The 19,976-nt window shown below is 41.3% G+C and overlaps 1 protein-coding gene across 2 annotated transcripts in view; it reads left to right on the top strand.

The window, feature by feature from the left end:
• KLHL2 (kelch like family member 2) overlaps window positions 1-15,390 on the top strand; it is a 104,318-nt gene extending 88,928 nt beyond the window's left edge. For both annotated transcript variants that reach the window (XM_055133692.1, XM_055133694.1), the window contains 7 exons: window positions 2,876-2,993; window positions 5,221-5,418; window positions 5,935-6,036; window positions 7,686-7,814; window positions 9,212-9,352; window positions 12,435-12,578; window positions 14,283-15,390. In XM_055133692.1, the coding sequence (XP_054989667.1) occupies window positions 2,876-2,993; window positions 5,221-5,418; window positions 5,935-6,036; window positions 7,686-7,814; window positions 9,212-9,352; window positions 12,435-12,578; window positions 14,283-14,311 (861 nt within the window). In that variant the 3' untranslated portion in view covers window positions 14,312-15,390. The remainder of the gene's footprint in view (window positions 1-2,875; window positions 2,994-5,220; window positions 5,419-5,934; window positions 6,037-7,685; window positions 7,815-9,211; window positions 9,353-12,434; window positions 12,579-14,282) is intronic.
• The last annotated feature ends 4,586 nt before the right edge of the window (window positions 15,391-19,976 follow it).

Raw genomic sequence — 19,976 nt, 5'->3', positions numbered from 1 at the left:
TATGATGCTCAGATTCAGGTTTCTGCCTTCTCCTCGAATAAGTTAAAGTTAGTTTATTTAGCCTTCCCTGTAAGAGTTAGAGAGATTTAGTCATCTAGATAAATCTCTGATTCAGGAAGGCTAAAATTTTGTCACTGTAGGCTCAAGGTTCTCTTTCCCTTGCTCCTTCACAGTGACCGAGGAGAAGGCTAGCAGTGAGCTGCACAGCTTTGCAACACATGTTCTCTTCTTAAATTGTATTTACCCACACATAGTTTTGGAAAGTAAATTGTGGCAAGTACTATTTCAACAACACATTTCCCTGTTTTAAAGCAGTTGTATTCGAGATTAATTCTGTCTAGATAGAAAGTTAAGAATAATGCGGGAAACAATTGCTTGGGCATGAATGTTTCATGGTAATGTATAATTTTATAGTAATGACAAGTAAAATCAAACAAAAGCTGGCCTGAGTAAAGCACTATAAGATTTTGATATTTTCACTTAGGTAGATTTTTGTATTAGGCTCCAATTTTGTGAGTCTTACAAACTTTCCTGAATTATTCTTTATATTTCAAATGTTAGCTTTGCATTTACAGTGCATAGTTTCTAGGGAAGTGTAAGCATTGAACTGAACTCCATAATGTAGAAACACATTTTGCTTGATATATTTTTTTCTTTTTCTCTCTTTGGGATCTGTATTTTATTGTGTGTTATCATAGTTCCCTCTACATATTTCTCTATATTTAACTTAGGATATCTTTCAAGACCCTCAGTTGGAAAATTATAAAACTTGGATTTTTAGGAGACAGTTAAGTGAAAAGATAAAAGAACATAACTAAATTAACCTACGTTTTAGGATGATCGCTTGAATTTAACTCCCCACCTCTTTTTTTCCTTAAATATATTTAATATTTACATACAAATTATATCCTTAGTTTTTAGTTCTGTCACACTAGTATATAAAAGTATGGTTTCTTGATGTGTGTGGTAACTGGGTGTCGGAGTTGAATGTTTTTTGGATGGTAAGTAGTGCAATAGTTTTTAGGACAGTCTTTTGAACTCAGAGAAGTATCCCTGCTCTCTTTTATTACTATATATATTCTTCTTTGTCCCTGGCATCTTGAATACGTGAAATCTCAAATCCATATTCCATTTTATTTCTCTTGAATTAGTAGTCATGGACAAGTACTACTATCATTCTCCACATTTTCCCTTCCATCTTCATTTTGATGATGTTCAAAAGTGGACTATTGCATGGAAGTTATGAGTTTCACAATTTAAGAATAAAACCTCTATTGACTCTCAAGGATTTTTTAAAGTATTCCCTTCTGAAATTTTAAAATTAACCTCAGATATTAGTGAAGCCTCTTTCAGCTGTATTTTGTTAGGACTTTAAACAGTTCTATAAAGCTTTAGACAGAAAGTTGAAAGTTGGTCTTCTTATCTTCTTATTTGCCCTCCCTCTTTTCCCCACACTCTGGTAATAGAGGGGTACTGCAGATTTTCTAATTTCTTTTTAATGTATTTGTATTAAAAAGAGTAATAATGGATAATACAAAAAAAAACCCCATAAACCTATTGGTCTACATCCAGCCATCTTACTGAAATTTAAATTCCCTTTTACTTTTCAGCTAATAAACTAAAATAGACTTCTCTTTGATGAGCTGGTATTTATTGTGTTTTCTGTGCAGCCATCTTTCTGTAGGCCTTAAGGTCAGGTGGCCATTGCTTGGTCAAGGTTACCTTCATCCTTTTTGTATGCATGCACATTTCATGTTGTGAGTTTCCTTTCTTCTCAGTGCCAGCCTTAGCTGTCATCTTCTCATCTTTCCGCCAGGTCCTTTCTCTTAGAGGGTGCCATACCTGATTGGGGGCCATTTCCAGTCTTGCCAGAGAGTGCCTGTATGTCCTCAGACTGAACACACAAACATAGAGACCACCCAGTTCCATCTTTCTCTCAGAGTTCCACCCCTTCGGGAGGCTTTTATTAAATTATGGTAGTATTCCATTTTCTGATTATTGAAGAGTATCTATACTGCTATAGATTCTTGTTGTTTTTATTGGTAATTGTGTATTGTTCTTGAATCATTCATGGGTCTAATCTCCTTAGCAGGCTCCATTAATTCTTAGGGGTCAGAAATCATGTATTTCATATCTTAAGTATCAAAATTAGCACAGGTTTGACAAATACAGGTGATAGGCACTTAGAGTTTGTTGAATTGAAGAAATTTATATACCTCATTTACTCCCTGCACTAGATTATTGTGCATTTGTCGTTACGATTTTGATATCTTATTCTCTGTCATATTAGGTCATTTATCTGTAAGGCATCAGTGGAGGTCTTTCTACTTGAGACTCAGGATTCTGCTCTTGTGAACTCTGATTCAGTTAATCTTCATTTTTTTCAAGTCTCCCCCCACCCCCAGACACCCCAGGCCCTTTCTTCCATCTTTCTTTTGTTCCTCTACCGTGCTTTTCACCTCACCTGCCTACTAACAAATTTCATTTCCATGTGCTCTCCAAAACTGGGGATCTCGAGTCCCTGGTCACGACAGAGCCAGGTCCTGGTTTAGAAAATCCCCCTGACCCCACAGCCTTCCCAGTGTTCACTGCCTGTTGTTCTCTGGCTTTAAAAACTGCTTTTGCTTGAAGGATCAGAAACTTTCTTTAGTTTCTGAAATCCTTACTTTTGACTAAATGTGCTAGATAATAGAACTGTAGTTCTAACCTGTGCCCCCTTTGTTGATGTTTTTGAAATGTCGACTGGGTGTTTTCCCTCCACTCACCCTACCATCTTCATCCGAACACTCTCATTATCAATGTCTCCGTAAGCCATTTAAGATCCCCGCATAGGTACCGGTGGTCTGTTCAAATGTGTCACTTTCTTCTGTTCCAGCTGATGGTGGTGGTTGGGGGCCAGGCACCAAAGGCAATCCGAAGCGTGGAGTGCTACGACTTTAAGGAAGAGCGCTGGCACCAGGTCGCTGAACTGCCATCCAGGAGATGTAGAGCAGGTCAGTGGGAGGCATCCTGGCCACTTCCGTGGGTCATTGGGAGCTTCTCTCAAAAGCTCTCGGTTTATGAATTAGAAGGATCCTTTGGAGAAAAGTTTTGATTAAAATGGCTGTGTGGCTAAATGATGATTAAGGAGCTTCCATGTAACTTAAAATGTATGGATGGGGAGAGCGGCTTCATTTTCATCTCTCTCTGGCTCTTTTGTGTAAGATGGAGAAGTTTGCCACCATCCTGGGCATTCTCCTAATTGCCTCTGCTACTGTGCTAAGAAGGAAATCATCAGGCTGGGGCCTTAGTTCTAGGAAATTTCTCACTTAGCCGGTGCCTATAGTTGCCTCCTTCCAGACAGCACTTTAGAAACGTTTGTTGAAGTGGCCCATATCAAGGCAACACTGCAGTCAGAAAAAAGGCGTTGCACACTCTTAGGATTCTTCCTGGGACTCGAAGTTAAATTCATAATTCTTCTCACCTACAGCAAAATGGCACTGTTCCCAGGGTGAGAACACAGTTCCCAGTGTAATGGACCGTTTTCATTCTGGTAGTGCTAGTGTAACAGCCCCTCACGGAGATTGTTATTCTTTATTACACTTCAGCATCCTGGAGTTACTTGTTCTATTTGGGGTTATTAGATGGAGTATAATTTCTACTATTCTTTTATTAAACATGTTATCATAACAGTAGTAAATCCTTTGCAAACATTATTGTGTAGATGTGCTACTATAGAAATTCTCTCTCTTTCTTCATCTGGGGCCTCCCAGGTGGTGCTCAGGGGTCCTGGGGAGCCCCTCCTGGAGATTCGCTGTGAATTAGGTTGGGGATTGGACCCCCAGTGTGAGTCTGTGTGAGAGACCTCGGCTGCAGTGCCGTCCAGGTTATCAGTGGTGATCAGGACATCCAGGACTATACCCACCAATGCTCAGGTGACCATGTGGCAGCCAGCGTCATCCTGAGGTCAGCCTCCTGCAGGGCAAGTGCTTTAACTCTTGTGCTAGCTCTCAGGCTCCGCAGCCATTCTTATGGACTACAAATCTCAAACTGGAATTACTGGTTCACAGGGTGTCCTAAGAGGATACACTAATTATTGTTTCCCTTAGCAGTAAACTATAAAGGTGCCAGTTTCTCTACATTCCTAACACCTTATAATTAAGTGCTTTGTGAGTTGCCAATCTCCTTGGCACAAAGCGCTATCATCTTAATTCATAGCTCTCTTTTAGAAAATGAAATACCTTAAAAAAAAAATGAAATACCTTTTTGAACTGTCTGTTTGAGTTTCCCAATTTCCTCTCTCTCTTTTTTTTTAATTTGGTAGATGCATGTTGAGAAAATGACCTTTTTGTCTGTCGTCTATAGTGTGAATATTTATAGTAATCTTCATCTTTTTACTGGTATTATTTTACCATGGAAAAATTACCTTTTTATATTGTCCTGTCCATCAGAGTTTCATCTTTGTATTTGGAGATCTGTTTCTTACACAGAAAAGATCTGTTCCAGCATGTTGGGACTGTGCCCTCATTTCCCTTAGCTCTTGAGGTTGTAATGACCAGATTGCACACTGCTTGGTTGCTCGCCTGGAGCTGCAACCTTTTAGTTGTATTTGTACATATTCTTATTGCGTGGCCCTCATGCATGTCTTTTCCTGGCCGCAGTGCAGGCATTGAATCCCCAGTGGGCTGGTGAGGTGCAAGGCCAGCACCTTACCCACTGTGCTTTCTCTCCACCCCACATTGTGTTTTCAATCATCATGGAGAGGGCGATTCTTGGGCTCTTTGACCCTCTTGCTAAGGAGTAGTGTTTCCGGGGCAGAATCTCTTCAGGCAGGATCCTGCAAACAGGAATGCGATTTTCTGACTGCAGCTGTAGACTTATTGGAAAGCAGTTTTAAGACCCATTGTCGTCTTTCTTTGCTGTTGCAGTGTCGGGGTCACAGTTGGCTGCATTGTTGCTACGTGCCCAGCAGCTGCCTGTATGTCACATGCTTACAGGCTGGCGGGTGGATGTGAGAGGGCTGCCCTGGTGCGCTGCTTATCTGGACTTGGTGAGGAAGCAGCACCGCGACAGCCGTTGTGGTGGAGGCTTCACACACAGCCATGCTGGGATCGTGCCCAGCAGGGGGCAGGAGTGCAGGGGATGACGTGGCTCCACACGTGGAAGGAGCTGCTGCAAGTGTCCTACCGTTCAGCTGCATCCGGGCCTGCATGGTCACTGACGGCTGTCTGGCTTTTGCAGGGATGGTCTACATGTCTGGGCTTGTGTTTGCTGTCGGGGGCTTCAATGGCTCCTTACGAGTGCGCACCGTGGATTCCTACGACCCTGTGAAAGATCAGTGGACCAGCGTGGCCAACATGCGGGACCGCAGAAGCACCCTGGGGGCTGCTGTGTTAAATGGACTGCTGTATGCTGTGGGCGGCTTTGATGGCAGCACAGGTGATGCTTCTCCACCCTTTCCCCGGCCTCTCGTCATACATTGTCAATAGATGAACATACTTGGGAGTTTGTTGTTATGATTTGGTTGGGGGCTGGGCCACCCCGGCCATGCCGGGCTACTCCTGCTCTGTGCTCCAAATCAGGCAGCGTTGGGAAGAACTCAGTCTCCTGCCTGCTAAGCATATGCTCAGTGCTTTGAGCCACCTTTCTGGCCCCATTGGAGTATATTTTTATAGATATTATGAAGCTGTGAGAAAATTTCATCAAGAATTGTTTCAAGTGATGCTAAATTCCAAATTCTTTACCTGTCAGTATCATCTTACAGGTATCATAGCTAGTGAGCGTCAGCTTGGACAGGAAATCTTCGCTATCAGCATAATTGATATGCTCACATTTCATGATATGCCTCAAAATTTAGCTCAGTTTGACATGCCTGAAGCACTTTTCACTACTATATAATGAAGAACAGCCACTTGTTTTAAAGGAGGCAGTGAAGAGCATTGAGTTTTATTACAGGTCTATCATCTGTGGAAGCATATAACATAAAGTCCAATGAGTGGTTCCACGTGGCCCCCATGAACACGCGGAGGAGCAGTGTTGGGGTCGGTGTCGTGGGAGGTAGGTGCTGACCCTTCTTGCCAGGAATGTTTCCAGCATTGGACGCCTTGACTGTTGTGTGTGTGTGTGTGTGTGTGTGTGTGTGTGTGTGGTGGGGGTAGGCGGAGCAGGTTGTTCTGACTGGTGTGTGTGTGGGGGGGCGGGGTAGGTGGGGCAGGTAGTTCTGGTAACCAAAACCCTAGTTTTCTCAGTGGCCAAGCAGATCATTGCTCAAAAAAGAGGAAGGGAACATTTACTGTAAATTTCTAATTTTTCCTTTTTGAAAAGTGCCTTATCAGTGCTAAGGAGGTTGCTCATCGCTAGAGCATGTAAACAGCCAGGTTTATGGGTTAGAGTGTCTCTCCGAAGTTACCAGAGTTGCCTTTGGCTTCCTTACCTCCTCCCTCCTTTCCTTCTCCCTTGTGTGTGTGAGGTAGGCGGTGTGTAGGTATAACCTTTGGAAGTTGGGAATTGATCTTACTATAGTCATTTGGCAAATAAATCAGATGACATACGTAAAACATTGTATCTGGAGATAAGGTGTTTGGCATTTAAGGGATAAATTAACTGCCACTGTTACTTACTATCCTATTTTGCCCCCCAATAGGAGATAAGAAACTCTCTGTTTTTGTTTTTAAATATGCTTGACACATTTTGGGTTTCCATTCCCATTTCAGTATAGTATAATTTTTTGCACTTAGTTTTTATAAAAACTCCTGGTGAGATTCAATTACCATATACAGTTCACCCATTAAAATGTACTCCATGAGCATAATTCATCTCAGAACATTTTTATTACCCCCAAAACATCCCATTCCCTTTGCTGTAATTCCTGTCCTCCCAGCTCTTGGCAACCTCTAACCTACTTTTATCCTCTCTAAATTTCCCTGTTTGTCCAGTTATTGAAGTTTGACCATCTTTGGAGACCGGTTCCTTTGTCATAGCCTGTTGTCTTCAACTTTCACTCATGCTATAACATTTACTATACCTCCTTTCTTGTTATTGGCAAACACTCCACTGTATTCTGGTTTATTTTATTTATTTATTTATTTTTGGTTTTTTTTTTTTTTAAGTTTTTGGCTCATACTCACCAGTACTCAGGGGCTATTCCTGTCTCTCTGGTAATGAGTGACCTCTGGTGGTGCTGTGACCGTTATGCATTGCTAGGGATTTGGACCAGGGTCCGAGGGATACAACGCAAGAAGAGCCTCACCCTTTATACCATCTCTCTCACTCCCCAATACTAACACTTGGTTTAACTTTCTCCTTCAATTTACTAAGATAACTGTGATACTTCTTTTCTAGAAAATTGTTTACATATTCAAGGCTGTTGGTGTATTTCTGTTCTATCAGTCTGATCATTGAAGAAAATGTAAAATTATTACATATATGTATTATTACATATACCCAATAGCTTAGTAGCCTATCGGGTATATGCCACTTTGCCTCTCACTTGTGGTTAAGGTCTTAAAGAATTCACGAAATCAGTAACAGTCCATATATGCAGTGGTGCTGAAGGTGGAGCCCAGGACCACATACTAGCAGAACAAGTGGTGCACCTCCAGACTCCTTCTAGGGGAAACTTTGTCCTCCTCAGGGAACATGCGTTCTTTCCTGACTTGAAAGGATAGCTCCCTGTGACTGTAATTCTCACTGTATTCCGTGTCTAGGTCTGCTCTATGCGGTAGGAGGCTACGATGGTGCTTCCCGCCAGTGTCTTAGCACAGTCGAGTGCTATAATGCAACAACAAACGAGTGGACCTACATTGCAGAAATGGGCACCAGAAGGAGTGGAGCAGGTAAATGAGAGCAAGGGTGGCAGCTGAGAGCAGAAAATGGTGCAAATCACTAGACAGTTGTGACAGTTGTGAAAACAAAAATGTTTTCATTGTTATCTCTCTGTAGGATCAGAAAATAGATTGTATACTGGTTTAGACAACATTGCTAAATGTCTTTTTTTTTTTTTCTTTTTGGGTCACACCTGGCAGCGATGCACAGGGGTTACTCCTGGCTCTGCACTCAGGAATTACCCCTGGCCGTGCTCAGGGGACCATATGGGATGCTGGGATTTGAACCCGGGTCGGCCGCGTGCAAGGCAAATGCCCTACCCGCTGTGCTATCTCTCCAGCCCCTAAATGTCTTTTTTTATGCATTATTCTGACAGTGGGAGGAAGCTGCAGTGAAGTTTTACTTCATAAAGTGCTTCCTTTCTCTCTTCATTCTCCTTTCATTCCAGTCCTTGTTCCTCCCTGCCTTTCACTTTCCCATTTTGTGGCTCCACCCAGAATTCTTTGGGGGCTACTCCTGGTTCTGTACTTGGGGGTGTCACTTCCAGGAGTGCTCAGGGAACTGTGGTGCTGAGTAAGACAGTATGCAGGGCATGCGCTTTAATGCTGTACTGTCTCTCTGGCCAAATTTGTTTGATATATTAAGTGCTTTGTTTCTGTTTTACTTTATTATTCCGTTTGTGGTTTTTTATTGCTGTGGTTATTGAGGAACTTAATAATTTAGTCTCTTTATGTCCATTTTTATTAAATATTATGGGGGGTACACCCAGCAGTGCTCAGGGTTCTTAAATCCTGGCTCTGTGCTCAAGGATCATTCACAGTAGGGCTTGGGACCATATGGGGTGCTGGAGATTGAATCTAGGTCAGCTCGGTACAAAGCAAACACCTACCTGCTGTACTATCACTCTGGCCCCAGTGCTTTTTTTTTTTTTCTTTGCTTTTTGGGTCACACTCGGTAATGTACAGAGGTTACTCCTGGCTCTGCACTCAGGAAACCATATGGGATGGTGGGAATCGAACCTGGGTCAGCTGCGTGAAAGGCAAACGCCCTAACCTCTGTGCTATTGCTCCAGCGACCCCATTGCTTTTTGTGTCCTGGTTTGCATTTATCATGACAGTTGTTTCACAAAAGGATTGTGTTAGAGAACTTCTTTAACTCTATTTTACTTAAATACCATTTCATTTCTATTTGATTTCCTATTATTTATAATAATAATATATCTTACTGAGATTCTTATTTGTCATTTCTATTTATTTTCATTCCTTAGTTGCATTCCTTAATAGCACCTGACTCTTAATATGAATAACAATTTTAGAAGTTTTAGTTACAGCTTGAGTAACCTCTAATATGTTACAAATTTGGTATCTTTTTTTTGCTCTGCTATTGTTGATTTGCTTATGTTTCATAGGTGTTGGTGTGTTAAACAACTTATTGTATGCAGTAGGGGGTCATGACGGCCCATTAGTCCGTAAAAGTGTTGAAGTGTACGATCCCTCCACCAATACCTGGCGACAGGCTGCGGATATGAACATGTGCAGAAGAAATGCAGGTATCTGTCTAGTGTCCAAGGGTGAAAGTGATCTTGAATTCCATTGAAACTCTCAGTCAGCCACCTATCTTTCATTGTCCTTTTACTGAGCTGAGTTTTCCTAACTGACTGACATTTTCCATCTAGACATTTTGGTAATAATTCTCTATTGAAGTACTAGTATAGAGTCTGGAACATGCAGGTTCTGACATTTCATTTAATATCATTTCTCTCTGTGGCTACTAAACATATTCTTACCATGGACATTCTTAGTGCATATTGTGTATTGTATATAAGAGATCCCAGTTTCTGAGAATTCAGTCGAATAAGTTTATGCCAGATTGAAAGCTAGCTTTATATCTAGCTCTCCCTCTAAATGTGGAGGGGAACCTTGCAAAAACTAATCTTAATACATGGTTCAGATTTTCTAGTAAATAGAAAAGAGAAAGCAATAGTAACAAATAAGAATTTTTTAAATTGAATATTATTATTGAGGTAATAGGACCTATGGTATTGTTAATGCTTATTCTTTTCAGGACAGTTATTTCAGTTCTGTCACACCAAGGTGCCATAAACCCTCCACGAGTGTCCCTATGTCACCCTATCCACCTCATCCCTCCCAACCCATCCTTGGTAATCTCAGTTGTGTTGTCAGGAGCCCAAGTGTTGTTTTCATTGCCCATTGTCCATCCCCCTTCTCTTGGGGTAGTGAGGGTGGGGCCATACTCAGTTCTGCTCAGGGGCTCTTTCTGGCTGTTAGCTCAGGAGTGACCCACGCTCAGGAGACCATATGTGGTACCTGGGATTCAGACCGGGGTTGACTAAATGCAGTACAAGTATCTGCTGTCTCTCAGGCCTCGTCCCCATTCTTGTTACCACACACGAGTGAGGGCATTCCACATTTGTATCCACCCAACTTACTTTGGTTTACATGATACTTTCTCCCTTCCTCCCTTCCTTCCTGCCACACCTGGCTGTGCTCAGAGCTTACTCCCGGCTCTGCATTTAGGGATCCTTCCTGATGGGCTCAGGGAACCATAAGGAATGCCGGGGATCGAACCCAGGTTGGTAGTGTGCATGGCAGGAGCCCTTCCTGTGTACTATTAACTCCAGCTCCGTCACCTTCTAGTTTCATCTCAAGTCATAGCAAAGGGCAAGATTTCACTTAGAGTAAGTCGTTGTTGCTCAGTGTGAGTGTGTGTGATTAGCATAGTTTCTTTATTCCTCAGTGCTGTTGGGCCTTGGGGTTGTTCCCAGATATTGGCCGTTGTAAAAAGCATGGGAGTAGATTTAGGTGTGTGCACATCATTTGAATTGATGTTTTTGTGTTCTTGAGGTTGAGAATAAGGATTGGAATTGCTCATATACTCAGTGTTTCATCTTTTGAAATACTGTTTTACATGGAGGCTGAACCAGACAACCTTGCCACCAACACTGACTGACGGTTCTTTTTCACCCTGTCAGCACTAGTTGTTTCCAGAATTTTTTTTTTTGGTTTTTCATTGTTTTGATGCAACATCCAGCAGTGCTAGGGATTTACTCGTGGCTCTGCACTTGAGATCACTCCTGGTGGGGTTCAGAGGCCGCATACATAGCAAGCACCCTCACAGCTGTGCTATCGCTCTGGCCCCAAACATCTTGTGAGTCTGTCTTATTTCTTCTTTTCTAATTCAAGTTTTCATTTTGGGGTGATGCCAGCTCCTTGGCTGTTTCCAGTCTGGGCACTGGTTTTTGGCTTGCCCCTCCATTTTCTCAGGGCAGTATTTTCATCTTTGCAGTCTATGGTACCACTTGCCCTCCCTGCTTTTGCACACCTTAGCTTTCAAATCAGCCACGACGTCTTGTCCCATAGCAGAGGCTCCTGGAGAAGGTGGCTGTGTTCTCTAGTGAATTTTTTTCACTGGGGCCTTCACATTGGACGTTCTGCATTTCTGTTTTGCTTTGGTCTTTCCAGGTGTGCTTGGAGGGCCATAAGCCTCTCCCCTCCCGTCCCTCCCCACCAGCTCTACTTGGCCAGCTCAGCCAGCTGGTTTAATGCTAGGGTCTGGCAGTGGTGCTCGAGGCTGCCAGAGCCACACTTAACTGTGCTGGAATGTTTCTGTGTGGTGCTGAGAATTGAACTCAGATCCCTGCCCCAGAAGACCGTGTACTTTGGGGCCCTGAGCTACTCAGCAGCCCTGAGCATATGTGTTAAAGTCCGTCTCTAGCATGCTTTGTCGAGGTGCTAAGGGCTGCTCTCAGCTGCTCCCCAGCCGGCACCTGCAGCCTTGCTACCGAGGCAGCTTTTAACGCAGCAGTTTTCTTTCTAAAGTTGTGTTTTTAAAAAATAGTTGTGTGCATATGCCAAGAAAAGGATGCAAGAAGGATCCTTGTTTATTGTGGTGCCATAGATAAGAGCTGAACGCTGAAAATAATACTCATCAGTAAAAGACAAATGGAGTATGATAGTACTATACTTAGGATGCAGTGTAACCACTAAGAGTTATGGAGGTATGCACTTTATTATTGTGACAAGTGTCCAGGGTACATTATTTGGTGAAAGTGGGTGAGTAATAAAACAGTATATGTGGTCGGAGCTACTTAGAGGTTAAAAAAGAAGAGTCTGAGTACTAGAAAAAAGCAAAGATGGAGATCAGAATTTCACTACTCATGATTTTAAGTGGTAAAGGTTTAGAGGTAATTTTTTTTCTCTTTATACTTTTCTGCACATTTTAAATTTTTGAAGAAGTGGTTATTCTGATAACAAAATAATGTTCTCCTTTTAAAGGAGAGAAAATGTTAACTTCTATATAATAATTAAAATTTTAAATAATTTATAGCTAAATAAAATGAGGATTAAAATAGTTTCTATTCTACAAGGTAAGGTAATATTTCTAATCCATAAGGTGAAATAATACAGATAGAAAGTATCTGATGAATAAATGACATTAGTAAGAGCTTTGAAGTGGAATTAAACTATCACCTAGAAATAGAATTCTTTCCATGTTCACTGTCTGCTCTTGCTTCTTTGCCAGTTAATCATTCTCTCTAGATCAACTCACCAGACAGTCATATTCATCCACATTTTAAATAATTGCTTTTCTTCTTTGTAATTTTTTTAAAGGAGTTTGTGCAGTTAATGGTCTGTTATATGTAGTTGGAGGAGATGATGGTTCCTGTAACTTGGCATCAGTAGAATATTATAACCCAACAACTGATAAATGGACAGTCGTGTCATCTTGTATGAGCACGGGGAGAAGTTATGCAGGTAATAATGGTCTGATTTTCTTACTAGTGTTCTGTTATGCAGTGAGCATATAAATTATTTCGTTTCTTTAAATTAACGTTTCTACTTATATTAACATTTTGATAAGAGGAGAGTATTTTCTAAAACTGTTTTCTCCTTCTTTCTCAGTGGGGTAGGTAGGGGTGGAGTTGGCGGCCCCTCAGAGGTGGCAGCTGGTGCTGTGGAGCTGGGGCCCAGCTGTGTGGTGCTGCTCAGGTGTTGCGGTGCTCCCTGGGGACCGAAAGGGGGCCAGGATTGCACCTCAGGCTGGCACGTCTGCCACAGACAAGGCACTCCCGCTTCCCTAGCTATTTATTGCCCTATTTCTTATTCTTAAAATAACTAACTTTTGATGTGTGCTCTCTGAAATAAAGCATTACTATTTGGTCATACTCTAAGTCATTTATATTCAAAATCCCAAACCTTTCCAGAGCAGCATCATGTCATCAGGTCAGCAGGGTAGAATCTGTACTAAAAAGGAATTTACTATGGGTTTTTTTTGTTTGTTTGTTTTTGGGTCACACCCGGCAATGCACAGGGGTTACTCCTGGCTCTTCACTCAGGAATTATCCCTGGCGGTGCTAAGGGGACCATATGGGATGCTGGGATTAGAACCCGGGTCAACCACGTGCAAGGCAAACGCCCTACCCGCTCTGCTATCGCTCCAGCCCCAAGGAATTTACTGTGTTGATAGCACTGTCGCACTGTCATCGTGTTGTTCATCGATTTGCTTGAGTGGGCACCAGTAATGTCTCTCTTGTGAGACTTGTTACTGTTTTTGGCATATCAAATATGCCACGGGTAGCTTGCTATGCTCTGCCGTGTGGGTGAGATACTCTCGGTAGCTTGCCAGGCTCTCCGAGAGGGACAGAGGAATCGAACCTGGGTTGGCTGTGTGCATGGCAAATGCCCTACCCGCTATGCTATCGTTCCAGCCCAGCGAGTTGGTAAGGCTTTTTTTTTAAGGCTTTTTTTTTCACTCAGATACCTCAAAAATATCCTTACTGTTCCCCTCCCCCCATCTCTCCTGGCAGGGTGTCATAGAATAGTATTCTAGAAATTCTGTATGGAATGTTTTCTTACTGAAAGAATAACATAGATTAAATTAAAACATACTATTTGGGGTTCATTTTTAATGAGACATCTTTAATAAATATCATGAGTCTTTGGAGCTCAGTGTTCCACAGTAATTATCCTAGTAAAATAGATACTTATATTGCTTTAATGTTATAATAGAGAAAAATTTATATGAATTACACATCACTGTTATTTATGCTTTTAAGTTTAAAGTGTACAATTATATTAATTATATTAGTTTTTATTAATGCCCATGAAACTATTGCCACAGTTCAAATATTGAAAATATTTATACCCAATCCACATAGTTTTTTGTCTCCTTTTTAGTATTCAGTGAATTTAATATTTCCTGAGTAAAGTTCTGTTTCATTACTTATAACTCTAGGACCAACTCAGGATTAAATAGCGAGATGTAAATGGTCCATAGCTAGACACAGAGTGAATGGTCATTTTGATTAAAATGATCATAATACTAACATGTAAGAAGGGTCTTGACACATGGTTTGCTCTGTCCTGTTGCTTCAGTCATAAAATCCAGGCATTTGTGTGTGTGAGGGCTGGAGAGTGCTGCCTGTGACTTGTGTTCTGTTTCTTCATTTCTGTGCTCAGGGGTCACAGTTATTGATAAACCGTTATGAGCCTGCAGACGAAGCCGGCGTGTTCAGACAGAACAGGCTTCACCAAGAATTTCTGAAGTGATGAAACTGGAGCCCTGCTCCACTTACAGCTGCACTTTAAGTCTCAGCAGAAGCTAAGCTCATCTGCCTTCCTAGGCCTCAGATACTGAAGATTATTTTTGGCAGAAGCACCGTGTAAGCTTTTTCTGCAACGAGCAGCAGCTGACTGAATTTTCTCAGAACCTCGGGCTGCGGTACTTCTTCTGTAGTCTTTAGGCAACAGTTGCTTTCATCGAGACTGGTTCTTCGCAGTCTTCATTGACGATGGGTTACTCCATGAAAGGAGGAGAAAGAAATGTGTGTTCTGTAAAATTAACTTTTCTCTTTATTCCTCCTCATGAAAACCTGTATACACAGGAACGGAAACTCTGAACAGGCATTAAAAATCTATGTAAGTATACAACCTAGTTGAGGGATAAAACTGTTTGCTTTTATAAAATACCTTTGATTACATGAGTATAATTGTGTGCATAAAAATGTGTGTCTATATGCTTTCCTTTCAATATGTTTGAAAAAATGTTTGAAACTTGATTATACTATTTATAATTGGCACAGTACTTTGAATTATGCCAGTCCCACATTGTAAAACAGAGTTGTATTTTTTGATATTTAACAATGCTTAACACTTTAAAAATGCCACTTCTGAGGAATGAATATGGTGTAACACACTTGAATATGTGTGATGATGCCAAACTTTTTTAAATAAAATATAAATTAATGCTTATTTATTATTTCCTTTAGTTTAACTTTGGTCATGTTTTGGTGTATATTTTTTTTTCTTAAAAGTAACACTTTGGCATGAACATAACTGCAGGTTTTTGATGAATATAATGAATGTATGGAATTCAACAGAATTTGCATGGTCTTAAGAATTTTTCTGTGGTTAAATATAGCTGCTATTAACAGAAGAGAGAACTTTCTGTGAGTAGCCAAGTGCGTTGATCAGATACAATTTTTCTGAGATCTTCAAGTAATCTCACTTTAAAAATGACCAAAACATGTCTTTCTTGAATTACCTTTGAATAAAACTTTATATATTATTTGTTTCACCTTGTCCTTATTATTTATTTAATTTGACAGTAAGGAAGTTGCAAGTTCATTTTCTCTGTTCTTTATTAAATTTGCATTTTCTGACTTCATATTTTAGTTTGTTGTCAAAATAACATATAAATAACTATCAAATCAATAACTGAAGTTGCTCAAAATTGCTCTTAAAAATATTGTTCTTTCCATTCATGAAATTTCCAAGATTGGTGAAATTTAATCTTTTTATATTCCTCATTCTCTAAAGTGCACAGAACACATGATAAAAGATAAAACCACTAGCTCTGGATCCAAGAGAATGTCAGAGGGATATAATAATATATTCAAAATAGCTGAGAAATTATAGTTTTGATACCAAATGAAAAGAATTGAGGAATGCAAGAAGGAAGGACAACTGAGATGGTGCTGGCTGGCCTCAGAAGAGGAAGGGGAGTGGGAGAGGGTGATGGATCGAGGCTGTTCCAGAAGAGGGCAGCTGAACTCTGACATCAGAAAAAGTCAACAAAAGCAGCTGGTAATCAATTGAAAAGAACTGCACCTGTGACAGAGTTTCTACCAAGTTTAATAAAGAGTGTCAACTTGAAACACAGGGACCATTTGCAATATTTGGTTAAAAGTGGGAAGAAATAAAATGAATGTAATCAGAAAAAGAAAAAGCCTGTACATCACCTTATGAAAACATGAACTTCTGCATGGACGTGGTTATCAACAAATCTCCCCAAAATCTCAAACTCTGGGGCCAGAGCCTTAGTACAATGGGTGAAGCATTGTCCTTGCATGTAGCTGACGCAGGTTCAGTTCCAGCACCACATATGGTTCCCTGAGCCTCATTAGGAGTAGGTCCTGACCACTGCCTCGTGTGGGCCCCAAACCAATACAAGCAACCAAAATACCCCAAGTATCTCAACATCTAACATACCCAGAGCACTTGTTAACTTTTTCTAACATTGGCATAAAAAATGTCATCTCCTAATTACTTCCAAATTATATTTCACTCATTTCCATGAATCAAAGATTTATCTAAAATAATTGAAGGGGCTGGAGCAATAGCACAGCAGGTAGGGCGTTTACCTTGCCCGCGGCCAACCCAGGTTCGATTCCTAGCATCCCATATGGTCCCCTGAGCACCACCAGGAGTAATTCCTGAGTGCAGAGCCAGGAGTAACCCCTGTGCATCGCCGGGTGTGACCCAAAAAGCAAAAATTAAAAAAATAAAATAATTGAAATCTTTTCTTAAAATATTTTATTTTATTGGGTTTTGGCCAGCAGTAATCAGGGCTTACTCCTGGTTCTGCATTCAAGAATTACTTCTGGCAGAGCTCAGGGCACTCTATGGGGTACTGGGGATCGAACCCAGCTTTGCTAGTGTTCAAGACAAACATCCTACCTATACTAACCCTCTAGTTTCTCAAAATATTTCAGTTTACAAAGATTGCTGGGCTGGAGCGATAGCACAGCGGTTGGCGTTCTCCTTTCACGTGGCTGACTCGAGTTCGATTCCTCCACTCTTCTCGGAGAGCCCGGCAAGCTACCGAGAGTATCGAGCCTGCGCGGCAGAGCCTGGCAAGCTACCCGTGTGTGTTGGATATGCCAAAAACAGTAACAATAAGTCTCTCAATGAGAGACATTACTGGTGCCCGCTCGAACAAATCAATGAGCAACGGGATGACAGTAACCGTGACAGTGATGAAGGTTGCTAAAGTTTTAAGTGCTTAACACACCAATATCACCAATATCTTTGCTTTCTTTGATATTTTACCAGTTTTACCATATTCATCTTGCAGTTAATAGTCCAACTACTCTCAGCAATCTCAGTTGTCAGTAGCTAGATTCTGGATTCCAATTTTGGAGACTTTGGAAATATCCCTGTTTTCTGGACTAGCCCTTGTCTTTATTCTGTTTGAAACATCATGGCTTTTGGTTTTTCTAAGTCATATAAAAGTGTTCCTGGCTTGGTCCTTTGTGCTTGTACAAAAAGATCCCAAGGTGAAGGCAGGAAGGTTTTTAGAGAGCCACCTGAGAGTTTATTTGTTTGAGCAGTGGTCAAAGCGAAATCCTCATGTCTGCTTTGCAAAGCAACTTTGCTGCTACTTTGGGGATTACTTGGCGAAAGCAGTGTAAGGTAGATGGTATGAGTACTGTTGGCACGTCCAGTTTTTCCAGAAGATACTATGTGATTGATAGTATTTGTATTAATCATCTCAGTAAATGTGTGGAGTCTTTTATTAATAGTTTCAAACAACAGTGTACAAAGACTGCCTTAGTTTCAGTTGTGGTCTAAACCTGTGAGTCATTTTGGACAAGAGGCCAAATGAAAAAGTAGAATCACACTTAAAAACAAGGTTCCAGGTTTTCTCTAGAAATCTGACTTTGCAATCCAAATAAAAAGTAGTGTGTTGTATTGAAAAGCCCATGGGCAAAGCAATCAGATGGCTTTCAGTTTTCATTCCCTTCTCTAAGTTGTTAGTTAAAAGACATTACTTAATCTCAGGTACCAGCTTTGATTTTCCTAAAATGACAGCCTTGACTACATCAGAAAATTATTACTCAGTTTGAAAGAAAGTATATATTTATGTGCTTGGAATACAAAGGACAACCCTCCACCACCAATAAATTACTCTTACTGCTTTCCTCTGTGTCTCACAGTCACTGCTTGAAAAATCAATGAATTGAGCTACTATAGCAGTTTTTTTTTTCTTTTCCTTTTGACACCTTCAAAATGTAAAATAATAATCTGACCCCTAACACACAAACTTTTGCTCTGATTCAGAAAACGAACCAATGGATAGGACTCTAGGAAATAAGAAATATTTATTGAAAACTTCCTGTATTCTGATTATCATGCAAATAACCTTCTATGAGTGATCTCATCCAATTGCCAAAACTCCTTGAGATGTAAGCAGTATTACCATATGCACTTAATAGAAATTGTAGACTTGTGTGACTCTGAGACATAACTTCCCCAGGAGCATAGTCCTAAAACATGAGTCTCACTCCAAGCCAAGACTCAGCGTTCCTGACAGAGAGCAGCGCCTCTGGGCAGAGACGAGTTGGGTGGCAGCAAGCTCATCCACAGCCCGGCCATCAGAGGGCGGCTGTAGAACTAGCAGGCCCGGGGAGGCCAAGTTGATGGGATGATGGGCAAGGCCTGTGTATTCCTCATGACCTAGTCACTGGGCTCCACTTGCTTCCTGTAAAGTGGGTGTGCCTGGGAAGAGATGCTGCCAACACTAGCCTAGCCATTGTCTATTTCAGTGCTAAAGAGATGAGGCTCTCTCTCTCTCTCTTTTTCTCTCTCTCTCTCTTCTCTCTCTCTCCTCTCTCTTTTCTCTCTCTCTCTCTCTCTGTCTCTCTCTCTCTCTCTCTCTCTCGCTCAGCTCACTGCTCAGGGTACATGCTGGAGGGCTTGGAGGACCATATGAAGTACTGGGAAACAAATAAGGCTGACTTCATGTCAGACAATCATCTTGACACCTCAAAGACAAGGCTTTAAGCAGGTCAGGTCCAGGTGTGTATCGGATGAGGCCTCTGTCACTGTTATAAAAAATGTGGATGTCGGTGGTGTTACTGAATGAGACAGCTAAATATCCAGACCGCAGAGTCAGCACTGAAATCATGAGATTCACCTTTCACAACCAAACTTAAAAAGGTGTCTCTCGAGATGGCAGGCTGGGAGTGGCTGGGTAGGGACGGGAACCTGGGAACATTGAAGGAGAGTTGACTCTAGTGCTAGGATCTGCGCTAGAACATTGTAGGTCTAAAACTAAACTGAGTAACTTTGTAAATCACAGTGCTTTAGTAACATAAAAATCAAAGACTGGATGTCAGACTTGGGGTACTTAACACCAAACAATAAAACAGAGGTGGTACTGGTCCCAGAAAGATGCTGGTCAAGAGGGTTCTCTCCAGGAGACAGTACATTAATTGATGGGAAGGGAAGATGGCCCGTTACTCCCGGGCAGAAGTCTCCAGCACATCCAGAGAGAAACACTAACCTATTTTGGAGTTAGCTTCTGCAAAGTGCCTCCAGCTAGCCCAAATGGTGTCATTGTGTGGATTTTATAGTTATATATTAAAAATCTGAAGGTGGGATCTCAGGCTTCATAGGGATAAGGCAAGTGCTCTACCCTCTGAGCTATGTCCCCAAGTCACACCATTGAAGCACTCGAGTGAAAGTTTAAAGCCATATATTATGACACCATATGTATGTATTGCACCATAATTTAGCTTCTTAAACTGGGTTATGACCCCAAATAAGGTTGCCTAATTTTAAAAATGTCTTAAATGTAGAGTTTTTATCAGTACATGCTGCATTTGTATACCTATTTTATATACCTGGGGTCAGGTAAATTAAAAGTTCCTTTAAAAAAGTGTTACCAGTGGAAACAGCTTAATAAATCCGGTGTGCATGGTATTTTAGTGTTAAGAGTTGACGGAAATGAGGCTAGAGCTGTAGAAAAAAGCTACAAGGGTGCTCACTACCCCTTAATGGGGACTTGAAATGCTTGTAGTTCATCTCATCCCCACCTACTGGTTGCAGCTCGGCTTTTAACCCTTTACCATTAGAAGCTTCGTCAACTCT

This window comes from Sorex araneus, chromosome 1, assembly GCF_027595985.1.
Source record: "Sorex araneus isolate mSorAra2 chromosome 1, mSorAra2.pri, whole genome shotgun sequence".
Lineage (NCBI taxonomy): Eukaryota > Metazoa > Chordata > Mammalia > Eulipotyphla > Soricidae > Sorex > Sorex araneus.
This window is presented reverse-complemented; position numbering and strand designations above follow the sequence as displayed.